The sequence below is a fragment of the Lates calcarifer genome, linkage group LG10 (genome assembly GCF_001640805.2).
Source record: "Lates calcarifer isolate ASB-BC8 linkage group LG10, TLL_Latcal_v3, whole genome shotgun sequence".
Taxonomy (NCBI): domain Eukaryota; kingdom Metazoa; phylum Chordata; class Actinopteri; family Centropomidae; genus Lates; species Lates calcarifer.
The window spans coordinates 21,401,324-21,415,766 of NC_066842.1; the positions used below are offsets into that span (position 1 = coordinate 21,401,324).

General features: G+C 41.0%; 1 protein-coding gene across 2 annotated transcripts in view; it reads left to right on the forward strand.

The window, feature by feature from the left end:
- Positions 1 to 14,443, forward strand: part of LOC108901871 (guanine nucleotide-binding protein G(o) subunit alpha) — a 90,368-nt gene continuing 75,925 nt past the window's right edge. Inside the window, exons 1-2 of one of the 2 annotated variants that reach the window (XM_018703525.2) lie at positions 1 to 773; positions 1,617 to 1,659. In XM_018703525.2, coding sequence (XP_018559041.1) covers positions 656 to 773; positions 1,617 to 1,659 — 161 coding nt within the window. In that variant the 5' untranslated portion in view covers positions 1 to 655. The remainder of the gene's footprint in view (positions 774 to 1,616; positions 1,660 to 14,443) is intronic. The other variant, XM_018703524.2, reaches the window with a different exon arrangement.

A 14,443-nucleotide genomic window follows, 5' to 3' on the forward strand; every position in this document is an offset into this window, starting at 1 on the left:
TGTTTTGACGTCAGCAACCTGTAAATGAACGAATGAACTAACGAAGGACCGAGCCCCTACCGGAGCTACCGGGAGGCAGTAGAGTTACAGAGCGAGTACCCGCTGGAGGAGCCAAACGGAGGAAGGTCCACTGTGAGCCGCCGTGAGAACCAAACGATGCCAGCGCTGCTCACCGCCGCCCATTAACACGTACTATCGACGAGCGGAGAAGAAGAGAACCGTTACCGTGATTTACCAACAGAGAAACAGAACAGAGACGGAGGACGGACGGACGGACGGACGGACAGACCAACACCGAGACCACGCTTGAGAAGCAAACTGCTACAAGCTGCGGAGGCTACATCGTGTTGTTGTTTTTTTGCGCTGTGGATCAAACCGTGTGGATCCTTGATTTAAATGCTTTAACGGTGCCGTACCACCGGTTTGAGAGCGAGACAGAGGGAGCTGCCTAGAGAGTGAAAGAAAGAGACTGAGGGATCATAGAGGGATCGAAGGCACCGCGCAGAAAAGGAGGAAATAAACCAAGATAGAAAAAAAGAAGGGTTTGCATCCAGATTTGTTTCCACGCACGAGTTTCATTGAATCCATCTTTTTATTGCTTTTTTCTTCCGTGGATCCCGGTACCGGTAACGCCATCAAGCTGTGTTCTCTAACCATGGGATGTACTCTGAGCGCAGAGGAGAGGGCGGCTCTGGACCGGAGCAAAGCCATCGAGAAAAACCTCAAGGAGGACGGTCTCACCGCGGCCAAAGATGTTAAACTGCTGCTGCTCGGTAAGGAGACGCCGGTTGAATTGCCTACCATAGGGCCTGTAAAGCCAAGGCACAGAAATGAAACACTTGGGTGGGGGGATTGAAAGGTGTGGTATTGGGAGTGGGGGGTGGGGGGTGTTCGGTAGAAGCTGATCATCTGAGGGTAATAAGGGAGATGAATTAAAAAAAAAAAAAAAGACGTTTATCATTAAAAAAAATGACATGAACAGAAATCCAGTAAATGGGCGAGGAGGAACTCGTTTGCTCTCTAAACACACCCTGAGTCTTATTACATCGCATTCAAGCTACATGTTATAATAGGATGTAATTCATTAAAGATATGGTTGTTGGCTAAAATGTTATTCTGCAGAGTGTGTTAGAATATCGATTAAAAGGTGGGAAGTACATCTGAGATAACAACTGCAGATGGATACCAGAAAAATGGCAGTATGCAGCAATGGAGGGCTAGGCACAGGCAGTGCTGGTTCTTTGGTTTGGGGTGGAAGATTGATTCATTGATTCTTTGTGATAAATGATCTTGTAAGTAGCACATGTAATCTATTTGAATTGCTAAGTGATTAAAAACAATGGAGGGAATAAAAAGGGATGTTGAGGAAGAAAGGGTGCAGCCACTTTCTCCATCTTTTTTCATCTCCACCCTGCTGCTGCTGTCCTTATTCACTTAGGTTTTTAAGAGGCTGATTCTCCCTTTCTGTCTCACTCTCTAGCTTTCTCCTACCCCCTCCTCTCTCTCACTCTGTCTCCATCTTGCTCTCTCTCTCTCTCTCTCTCTCACACACACACACACACACACACAAACACATACACCCTGTTTACACTGTCTTCTTGTCTCTTATCCCTCAGGGGCTGGAGAGTCAGGGAAAAGCACCATCGTCAAACAGATGAAGTAAGTCTTTAATAAGCACGGTCTAATAACCCTATAGTGTGTATGTGTGTCCCTCTCTCACTTTCTGTCTCTTTCACACAGACAGACACACACACACACACACACACACACACACACACACACACCACACACACACACACACACGAGCCTGTGGCTGTAGCTTGATGGCCTACAGCATCTTATATTTCTGTTGTTGACCCTGTAGTACCCCTGACCTCAACCCAAACTGTGACTGGTTTTGTCAAACATCTGACCAAGCGTCACCCTGTCAACCCTTGTTAAACAGCTGATGTTGCTCTGTGTAGGTAGGAAGATGTACCAGATTGGGTGTGGAAAAAAACATAATGCAGATGGAATGATTTGCTGTGTTGCTGTGTATGTATGGAAACTGTTTGAAGATGTTGCTAAATTATATCAAATGGGTTGTCATATAATCTGTTATACACACACAGGGTCTGATCTATTACTGTCTGAACACTTATATTCACATAAGTCCAGCTCTTCCTGTAGTAGCATGTACTGAAGTGGTTTGAAATTGTTACTTTTCCTGCATAAGCTTGCATTAGTTAAAATGTTTGACATGTGGCCATGTCACCGGACCTCGCTGAAATAAAAATAGTAATGCTGAAGCAAATTTGTATAAGCACGTTAACATCAATTTAACCTTTTAGTCATACTCACACGCTATTCATTTTAGTGATAGTATTTGGACAGGGGACTCTGTAACTGTAAATCACATACTTGTAGGATATGGATGCCTAAGGGCAGGATAAGACAGCCTAAGATCTACTTTGATTTCCTCACTCACATCAATGATTTTGTGATCTCAGGTCTGCACTGAGAGAGGTAACCTTCTGTCACACAGTTGGGCATTTGCTGTCCACTTAAAAACTGTTGCTATGGTGTAGCTTTTTCTTATTGTTAAAAGCCATAGTAAGACTGTGTGGAGGGGGTAGTCTGTGTAGACACAGGGGATTCAATATTTTCCACCTACCTTAGCAAAAACTGATAGTATTCCCATGAGTGACAACTACTCCCTTCAGAATTTTACCAGTGCATTTTAATGACTAAATCCTACTTCTGTGTAACCACAGTATTACTTATTACTATATTTTTATTTTCTGAAACTGTTTATCCATGAATGGATTAGTTGCAAAAAAATTAATCAGCCATAAAAAATAAATTATTGTTCAGTTTTCTAAAATTATTTTTTTTCCAGCTTCACAAATATGAGGATTTAGCTTTTCCCTGTCACTTAAAACAAGGCATTTTAAGATGTCAACTTGAACTGTAGGTAATTGAGAATAATCATTAGTGGCAGCTGTAATATGTTTTGACCCAAAATATGAAAGCGCTACTTTTGGTTATGGCAACATCAGTTGCTACTGGCTGTTAGCCTATTGGCTGTGTCAGTGTCTGTGAATACCTACCTACTAGCCAGGAGTCAGTCTAATATAGCTCAGATAAAATACCACCACAGTACTCCTGTTTTACTCCTGTAGGGACTGAATATGTATCTGTGGTACTTAGCAGTGAATTTAGTGACTTAATTAAAGCTGTCTAATTTTTTTCTAATATGATATCATTATGATGCCCTTATAATACTCCTATAGGGACTTATCTGTGGCACTTCTTGCAATATTTCCATACTCCATAATAGCATTTCTGTGTGTACTATATCGCTGCAATAATCCTGTAATATACCTAGAGGATTTGCTATAGTTCTTGCTTAAGGTTGGCTGCACACATCAACAGCATATTCAACCCACCCCCTACTCCCATGTGTCATTTTATCTGTAATCCAGTCATGACATATGGTTTTTCTTCAATCTCCTCTGTTGCGTCTTTTTTACAGACAGCCGAGTGCGTTTTAGCCGATAATAGGCTTTGGTTGTGGTCGTATAGTGACACATCACAAGGACATGATTCAGTGGATCCAGATGAGCCAGTTTCTCAGCTGTTAATGGTCATTCCAGCAGCACAGCTCATTCTGTACACTGACTGACCAGCGCTCCCAGGGAGGTTCAATGAGTATATACAGTACAGAATATATACAGTTTAGTAGGCCATAACCTTTGGAGCAACTCAATGCATTGATCGCACTGGACTGTAGTAAATCACATATTTATGTAACTTGGAGTGATACAGATGTATATTAATAGGGGGCTGTGTTAGTCCATACTGGTATGAGCCTACTGTGGTGCTACTACAGATGTTGTAGGAGGTGAACCTCAGAGTTGTTGCTTTATCTTCATCGTTACATTACAAAGACTCACATTATGGCTGTATAGGATTATTTCTATGAGATGAATTTTGCAGGTTTTCTTGGTAGAACAGGAGATAGTTTTCTTTTATCTGGTTTACACTATGCTCACTTCTTTCAGTTATTCCAGCCATGCCACCTCCGTGTGTCTGGTTACAGTCTACAAGTGTTTCTTGCTAATTCTAATGGATGAGATGATGAAACTGGATCTGGCAGACATTTAATTGTTAATTGTCAAGACATTTTAGGTTTTATTTAATCCACTCTGCATGCTTCTCAGGGGACAACTTATTCGTGGGTAGAAAGCAGTAATACAATATACCCCAACAAAATTTCTAAATGTCATGAATGGTGCTGTCAGAAGCTTTTTGCCAGTCAGATTGTAAGAAAAAAAGTCGTCCAAACTGGAATATGTTCTTTAGTGGTGCCATTTGAAGTCTAATAAAGGATTATCTTATCTTATCTTATATACATTTTTTTCCCCAATAAATTCCACTGTTTTGAAGGCATCTGATATTATAGAGAGGGAAGCATAGAGTGGTGGACAGCGCCCTGCTAGGGAAGCCTTTACGTTCTTGTTAAGGGATGCTCGGCTATTTCCGGAACTGCATCAGAGGAGTGGAAAGCCCTTACTGCATTTTCTTTCACAGTGTTTTGAACATCTGGGCCGTGCTCAAGTGACCAATTGTGTGTGGGTGTGCACGTGTTTTCTTCAGAGAAAGACAGAGATAAGTGAATTAGATTTAGATTTCGATTTTATGGTGTGTGTATATTGAGCTCTAGTGTGTGTCACAGCAGTGCATGTGACAGTGAGTGGAAGTAAAGTGTCTATTATCAGTCTGTACAATACAGTGGAAACATACTGTCATTATGCTCACTATAAAGACTCTATTCTATAGGCTCTTCAAGGAGATTTAGTTTGAAACGTGCTCTCACAAAAATCCTTTACCAGACAGTACATGTGTCCGGCCAAACTCTGCCTATTGTTCTTTGAAACACAGATTATTGGTTCCTAAGATGATGCAATCACTGAGTGGCAATAACTCATGACAAAGCACTGATAACATCTCCTTGGGGAGCAGAAGTGCACTTTGGTGTGTGTATGCATGTGTGTGTGTGAGAGACAGAGAGAGAAAGAGAGTGGATTACAGCTGTGTATGGATGAGTGATTCAGCAAGGTGTGAAGCCACAGCACAGATCTAATGTAGGACTACATGTGTAAGAAAAAAAGAAGGAAGGAGTGATGAATCGAGGAGGAAAATATATGACTGTGCAGAAAAAGGGGATCTAAAGGAAAAAAAGATTTTCTGGACAAATGTGATTGGCTGGATTGTGTGTGTTTGTGCATACATACATACATGATCTTATATCACTTAGGGTAATATTTGGGCCAGCAACCCAAGGGACTTGGTCATGTGTGAACAACATATCTCTATCTTGTGCATAGAGCTGGCTGTGCATTTGTGTGTGTGTGTGCAGGAGACACCATCTGTTTATGGAGCCTGTGTGTGTTTAGACGTGTGCAAAGGTTTCTCTCGCTGACCAGCTGGCAAACTGACCTCTCCAGCAGTGCTCACTTTGTGTGTGAGTGTGTGAGAAAAATTATTTAACAGAGATTTTTTTTTTCTTTGAGCAGGACTGAGGAAGCCACTGTTAGAGGCAGCCACTAAAAAGTGGGGAAAATATTAGAGGTTCTACCCAGTGGTGGGTTTAAGTGGAGCCCCCTCCCTTTGATAAAGTAATAAGAAACTAGAGAAATAGATTAGATTTGTGACATGCAGTGTTACTTTAAACTGTAAATATGCACTTGATGCTCGATCTCTGTGTTGACATTAGTTTAGTTGTTAATGTAAACCAGAGAGGCCGCAGAGAGGTCCAAACACATTGAAAAAGTGAGCCCAGTGAGTCCTCCTGACTTAAGCTGTATGACTCATAATGTCTTTTCATACCCGATAAAATCTCCAGGCAATCGCTCTTTCAATCATTAACAATCTACAACCCATATAAAGCTATATAAACTATGAACAGAAGATGTGATAGGTTAAATGCGGTTTACAGCAGCAACAGAGATGGCTTCCATTGCTCACACAACAATGCTGATGTGTTGATCAGTGACAGACTTGGCAATTTAAATTTGCTAAGTCTGTCACTGAAATTTGTTTCTGATATTTTGTCCACCTCCAATCTAAAATCAGTAGGCTGTTTCTTGCATTTTGATTTGCATCTTGGTTACTGAACGGTTGCAGTTTTAAGTTGTGGTTTCTCTATTTGAATTAGTTTCCAAAGTATTTTTCATTGAGTATTTACTAGAAACGATGTGTCAGTTATTACTTGTGCCTGTTACCCTCAAGGATGAGCAGATACAGCTAACGGATGGATGGTGGATTTACTAGATATTAGTGTTTGATAGCTGCTATGAGTGCCATTATTTTAGTGTTTGAGCAAAGAAATATCAAACCCATTCAGTCAGTCAGTCTTGTGTTTATAATGTGCAATACTTCTCATTGTCCTTCTAAATCTCAGGCCTTCTCTTACAATGTATGTGTGTGTTTGTGCCTTGTTGACATGATCAGAGGTGACCAGCCGAAGGGAGAACAAACGCTGCCCATCCCTCATGGCTGCACTGTTTCCCACAGGCTGTTCCCACTGTGTGTGTGTGTGGTTTCTCTAGAACAGGAGATAATTAGGTTTAAGCCTCAAAGGAGGAGAATAAAAGGGGAAGGGGAGGAAGATGGAGGAAAAAAAGGTGGTGGTGTTTTGTGCAGAGTGGCAGAGGGAGAGGGGGAGAGGGCAGTTATAGATAGAAGGAGACAGAGAGGGAGTTTTAATGAAGGCAAATAAATACCCAGTGCACAGAAAGAAAGAAGGAAAGACAGAAAGAAAGAAAGATTGGAGCCGATCGCGAGTGGGGATAGAAAGGACTGAACTTACTCGAGTGAAAAAGCATGTTTTATAAAGTGGTGGAAGTAAGGAAAAAGAGAAGAATAACGAAGAATATAGCAAGGGATGAGGAGAGAGGTGAGAATACTCGTGAGAGGAGAAAAAAGGGAGGGGAGTTAGAGGGACACCCAGAGGAAGGAAGCAACCAGGGAGAAAAATTCAATTTTTTTTACAAAGGAGGGTAAAGTGATGTGAGAGTGTGAAAAGAAACAGGAGAGAAGAGAAGAGGATGAAGTAAGATATGAGGAGGGAGGTGAGTGTGAGTGAGGTTGGGGAGGTAAGAGGATGGACGCAAAGCCATTTTGAGCAAGAGGAGAGAGATTGGTGAGTGAAAGAACATATTCTCACTTATTAAGCAAGTTAGAGGAAGTGACAAAGAGAGATGAGAACAGGGTTGTCAAGGACAGAGCGCAAAGGGCATTCCTCTCTTGGACTCTGCCCTCTTTGATAATTATTAGCCTCCTTTTCCTGGGATGGTTGGACACAAGGAGAGAAAACCGAGCAAAAAAAAAAGAGAGAGAAAAGGAGGGTGGGGGGAGGACTTATGTTGGCACCAACTCAAGTCTTGCATGAAGAGACAGTCTGTAACTGGTCATCTGAAGCAGTCCGTCAGCCAGATAGTCACCCTTCATTGGTTAAATATAGCCCTGGGCGTGCTCATCACTGGAATGATTTGATTGGCTGCCTCAGTGAGCTGTGAAATAACAGCAAGGCATCATGATAGTGGTGTTTGCCTGTGTGCATGTGTGCATGTGCCCACTAGCACGTCCAAGCAGTCTTCGATAACAGCATGTGTGTATTTAGTGTTTGAATCCCATTTGCATCTTGTAAATAAGAAGCCATGCAACTTTATATGTAATGTCAAGTAACAAAACTTCAGTCCATTACTCATTTAGACACACACCCATTATTCTCCTTTTCATGTCATTTTGTCAACTCCCTTGAACTTACCTCATTTTCCTCCATCCTTCTTTCCACATTACACATTTCTTCACTGGTGTTTTTTACTCTTTGTTCAGCTCAGCTTTTAGACCATTTATCTAAAATATTTCTGAAAACCATACCATTAACGTGAAAACCATGCAAACCTACAGAAAAGGCATCATCTTGACTTTATTGAATGGTCAAAATGATGGAGACTTTGGATTAATTTCAAAACTAAAACACCAAAGTTGCCTCTGGCCTCTAGCACATCTAGATATCCTATCATCTGGATGACTAACCATCTTCATAGACAGGTCATTACCTGATGACTGTTTTTACCAGATAATGCAACTAAGGAGAGCACCCATATTGGCCACCAATCAGTTTTAGTTTGTCCCCATCTATTACCAGTGTTTGTGTTTATTAACAAGACATCGGCCTGACCTCTCTAGACAGCTAGCCAGCAAGCTGGGTTTGTTAAGTAGGGACAGACCAAACACAGAAGAATCAGTACATTGTTTTGTCCCATGGCTGTATTATACCTTGTCAAACACACTTGAGAATGTGATTGCTACCAGACAGCCAGCCAGACCCCTTGAGGTACGCTCTGTAAAAGTGATCTGTATGCCTGTACAGTGGTGGAAAAAGTATTCAGAAACTAAAAGTAGCAAAACCACAGTGTAAAAAGTTTGCATTTGTGTTTAAGTAAAAGTATGGAAGTTTTATCAGTAAAATGTACATGAAAATATATTAGTATATTAGTAAGTATTGGATTTATACTACTGATGCATTAACATAACTCAACATTTTAATTATGTAGCTGGCTGCAGTAATGCTGATTGTACCCATTCAGTTTTCTTCAGGTGGTATAACAATGACTTGCATTTAACTTCTTATTATAGGTGGTAGAGTATAATGAAAATACTCAAGTTTCAGTATCTTGGAATTGTTCTTAAGAACAGTACTAAAGTAAATGTACTTGTTGTGTCTTTCAGCCCAAATGTTTCAGTGCAGGACTCCTTGGGTGATTACTGTCAGATCAGCTGATACTTGGCATTTAAATTGATGGTCTATATTGGGCCCAAAACTCCTCTCCCCTCTCTTAAAATAATTAAGGCTCTGGAGACAGAACTCGTGCAGTCACAGCTGTGCTGATCAACAGTTTTCCACAGTTTTAGGTGTGGGGCCTGAGCCTGTCAATAATCATACAGTATGTGTCCTGTCAGAACACATCAGTAGTTTACTGGTCACTGGTGATGATTGTTTGATTTTGCCTCCCTACATATTCATGTCTTTCCTTGTTCTCTTCCTCAGTTGTAAATATTTAAGGCTCTTTTTGCTGTAAGTCATCTCTGCTTTTTCTTTCTGTCCTTTTTGGTCAGCACAGTTGTATGAGACCAGGTCAGTATGACTGTGTGTGTGGTCCGCGCACTAATCAGGGCTTCTTATGAAAAAGACAAAGGTCTTTTGTGGGAGGATATTGTGTGTGTTCGTGTGTGCCTGTGTGCGCACACTTACACACAACTGAGAGTGTGTTTCTTCTTCTGTCTGTGTTTTTGTCTGTGTGCATATGTTGATGCAGTTTTGTGACTGAGTGTTTTTTTTGTTGTTGTGTGCATTAGACCCATTTGGCAGATTTCATGTCAGTTCAGCACACTGCGAGACAATGGAGTCTTGTTACAGTGACCGCTCTCAGCTGATACAAAGTCAGCTGACGGGGACTCTGGCTGGATTTGTAGCTGGAGGAGTGTGTGTCTGAATGAATGTTTGTATTTTTGTGTTTGTATCACTCCTGAGTGCAGACAAAAATGTTATATAATCTATACAGCTGTGAAGTAATAAATACGACTTTTGTGATTTTTCTGTGACATTTTTGTTTTTACTGGTCACTCTCTGTAAATCAAGAAAATCTTGTTTTGAGGGTTGATTCTTAAATTCCATATTGGTATTTAGTCAATACAGGAAGTAGATTAGTAGATTAGTATCATTATCATTTCTATTACTGACAAAAAGTGGCTGTTTCAGATTTTGAAGAAAATAGCATAATAGAATAAACCATTAGATGTCTCTATATGACTGTCTCCAGCACAGATTCACTTTGATTAAAGCGTGGCAACATTCTCACAATAACAATGCTAACATGTTGATATTTAGCAGGTATAAGATTCACCATGATCACCATCTTTGTTTAGTGTGTTAGCACGCTAACATTACCACATTTCATGATAATCCATCCAACAGTTGCTGAGATTTTTCAGTTTGAACCAAAGTGGTGGACTGATTGACAGACCAACAGTGACAGAACTATGTGGCTAGCATGGCTAATTCATTCAGATTAATTGAATTTGAACATTTTCCCCACATTAAATGGTTGTTCAAATCTTGAGTCACAATCCTTAGTCTCCACTGACATGGCATATGGCTTTGCTGGGCCTCAGCCAGGCCAGAGCCATCTATCTGGCTCCTGGAATTCAGGGAGGCCCCATTCCTCTTTGTTTCTCCTAGATGACTGGGCTTTCCTTGGTTGCCATTTGAATCCCTCAAAGTAAGTAATTAATATTGACACAGGGGAAGACAGGAAAGCTGAATAATTACATTTCGACCTTGTCTCTGGGATGACCTGATTAAACCCATAGCCTTACTCCTCTCTGTCTCTCTTTCTCTGTCTGTCTTATTCCTTCCTACAACCTAGACCCATCAATCTACTAGTGACTCAAATTGCCTGCACCAGAGCACTTGGTGCCTTATACAGGCCTTAATATTGATGTTATCATCTGCTCCTGGAAACAACCATTTCCCATAATTGCAGAACATGAGTCACTGTTTCTTTTCCATCACTTCATGCATCTAATGCTAAAATGTCTAAATAGTTTTCACTTGTTTTTTTTTCATCTCAGTTTTACAGATGACATATTTACGCGTTCTTAGTCTACTGCCAACGAAGACTGGATAATATGGCTTTAGCCAAGATTTTAGAATTAATAAGGTCTGGTGGATGTGACAAACATTTGAAATGTTTATTACAGCAGCAGAACATTGTTAGAGTTTGGTGTCCAGGCTCTGACCTCATCACTCCCTGCAGATACGCTTACATAGGGATATTGGGGAGTGATGATTCCCCTGCTGGAGTCTGCAGATGGATGCTGGGGTAGTGGTGGGGCTGAAACAACAGGCAGCAATGCTGTTGCAGGGCCGCAGTGGCATTAACAGGCAATGGGACAGTGGAGACATTTTTGCAGCTTAAATATTGGGAGGGTGTGTATATGATAGATTATTGTGTAGAGTGAGGCATGTCATATGAGTACAGCAGTGAAACTCAGGTTGACTGCCTGAACTAGCTTGCAAGCATCATTCCATAAGTGATCTTGATTAAACTGAAAGTTGCAAAAAACTAAATAGCCAAACAGCAGCACTCTACAGCAGACAGATAAATTGATAAAATAAATCAGACGATGGAAACTACCCAACTCTGCTTAACGATAGCTAGCTAGAGAAAAACAATAGTGCTCATAGTTTGCTTCTCTTTATCTTTAAACCATTATTTCGACATCACTGACTTCTGAGTGGTTTCCTCAAAGCCACTGTGTCTATATAACTGGGAACTTTTACAGATAAGCAGTTAAAGATGCCAAAATTCAATCTCAAATGTACAAACCGCACCTAAAACATAATGCTGTGATTGGAGGAGACAGAGAGACAATTTTAGAGTTACAAAAGGTTTTTAATAAATTGACCACATATGGCCTTGAATTTCAACAGCTGCATTGTTACATCCAGCCAACAAAAATACAAAGCAGATGTCAACATTTAATTCACTTATTATTACCAAATATTGAGTTCTGATGGGAGTATCTGCAAAGGGACTGAACATTTAACAGTGTAGAGACTAATGCCACTGTCAGGTCCTCCAGCCAACAAGAAAGATTCAGATTGTATTTGGCTTCAAAATATTCATGAGGAAAATCCTACAAATTGTAACTGAATTGCAAGGCTTCTGTGCAGTTTTGGGTGTGACTCTTTGTGCAGCTGTTGTTACCTAACTGTTAATTAGGCAACGGTTATGACACTGCAGTCTCTGCAACTGTCACACTAAGAGCTTTACCAGGTGAGCACCTGTTTGCATGTGTGTGTGTGTGTGTATGTGTGTGTGTGCTCATGCATTTGTGTTTTCCTGTAGATCCTGTATATCAGCCACTGGGGAGGGAAAAGGGGTGTGTTGTGCACCAACACTGTGTTTTTTAATTAATAGTTAATTGCAAATGAAAAAGGAAGGAAGCAGGAGGAGAGGAGTAAAGAAGAGGAAGAAATAATTAGGGATGAGGAGCGAGAAGGGGTGAAAGAGAACATGAAAGTGAGTGGGACAGACTGATAGAGACCAAGTGTGATGTTAGGTAAAAAATTTACAGAGAGAGAGAGGGAGAGGACACAAGAATAATACGGGATGAAAGAGGACCTGGCAAGGGAGAGAGGTAGATAGAGATAACATGTGACAGTGAAACAGAGAGATAATGGCAGACAGATTTAATGAGGTCTTCCTAGATGTAATACTGAACTGTAATTATTCTGCTCTCCTGTCTGCCTGGCTTTATACCCATGTGTGTGCAGCTCCTAACATCCCTGCTGAACTAGAGTGAAGCAGACTGCGTCCCTTGGCACGAGAACTCCCCATCAGCACGTGACCAAACCTGGAGCCAGGACGACTCCTCTGCAGCAGGGGATACATTGTTAGTGTGAAAAACTGAACACGGGAGGAAACTCCTAATCTACCTGTCACAGTGGAAATATTGTGGCTCTCTACATTGTACCGGCTGTTAGTCGAAGGGCAGAACAGCCAGAGACAAGAGCTTTTTCTCCCTGGGAAGAAGATTTTTTCCATACTTGTAATTGAATATGCAAATATTTGCAAATGTGTTTTTTCTTAATAGAGTGTAATTAAACATTAAAGTGCTTAGCATATGATTATTAATATAATGTTATACAATACGGTGAGCAGGATTTTATTGGCTATTTTACAGAATATTTGTTTCATGTATTCATTTGGGTAATATTACCGTGTATTCATCACTCCTCTAATGTTTTTTGACTGCTGCACAGTCAACACATTTAGCTTTTATTGACTTTTCCTCCTCAGATATTTCAAGCTGTTTTTGAATTATCAGCATTTCTACTCATTACATTAAACAGGCCTTGTTGTTGAAATGCATTTCGTGAAATTTTACTCAACCACACAGGTCAACCCTCTAGTATCACTAGAGAAATTGTCAGATAATCACCAAAATCAGTGGGTCTCATTCTCTGGATACCATCAATATCATTACTAAGTTTCATGGTAATCCATCCAATAATATGTTTCAGGTTGGACCAAACCGGTGGGCTGACCGACTGATCATCCCTAGAGCAATTCCACTGTCGAGGCTTAAAAAAATAGGTTATTTCTGCTTTGAAGAAAAATAGATACAGAGCTGAGGGCATGGAGTTGTTTGTGTGTGAGTGTGTGTGCTCAGGATGCTGCTGCTTGACCTCAAGGTGTGATGGCAAGTGAGTGGAGCCAGATGACAGAGCAGCTGATGCCTCCATTTCACTCTGTGTGTGTGTGTGTGTGTGTCAGTCAGGGTGGGGGCTGTATTACTGACACCTTCAGGTATTTATAGCTTCTTTTTTCTGATTATCTGCCTCTTCTTTCATGCTCTCTTTCATACCCATTATCACCCATCACATTGTTATCCCCTCTTTCTCCTTCACTCTTTGCACTTGCTCTAACACTCTCCAAAACACTCAGCAGACACAAATGCACCTACACACACACATACATACATTGTGTTTGTAACTCTGTCGAGCAGTGCTGACAGGAGTTGGTCAGCGTGCACTTTATCACGACTAAGAGCTCTGTCGTCAAAGACCACAAAGTAAGTGGATACACAGCATAGCGATAACGAACTCATCCCAGGGTCTTGTGTGTGTGTGTGTGAGTGTGTGTCTGTGTGGTTGTGTCAGGACAAATAGTGGTAGCTAGCGACAATGCAAAGCAGAGATAAAGACCTAATTGCACAGTGCAGTGTGTAGGCTTTGTGGTTGTGTGTGTTCACATGAGTAGGTGTGAGGATAAAAATATGAGTGTGGGGGATAATGGAAGACAGAGAGGAGAGAGGCCAGCATGTTGTGTTTGATACAATGTGTGTGTGTGTGTGTGTGTGTGTGTGTGTGTGTGTGTTAACGGGTTTAAAGCTTACAAAGCAGAGAAGTCGTATGTGAACCACTAGGTTTTCTCTTATATTGTGGTTGTCCCTTGTCTGTTATTTCCACTTTGTGTTTATAGTAGTCAGAGACACTGACCTTCTGTACTGCTGTGTGTTGCAGTTCACTTAGAATGAATAATGTTTAGCTTTAGATTAGATGTCGTAGCTTTAAGCATTTGTCTGTCTGTCTGTCAGTCAGTCTGTTGACAGGACCCATAAAGTTGCCTTCACACATAAAGTAACTAGTTACACATTTTAGTGTTGATTTATTGTGAAGCATTTTGTGATAGAGAATCATATGAAGGTACACTTTGCTGACACACTTTTGTCACAGAGTGCAGAGAAACATGGACTCAGATGCTGTCAGACATATGTGGGGGGCGTTTTGAAGGTCAGTTTGATTCACACCAGGTCCCACCGG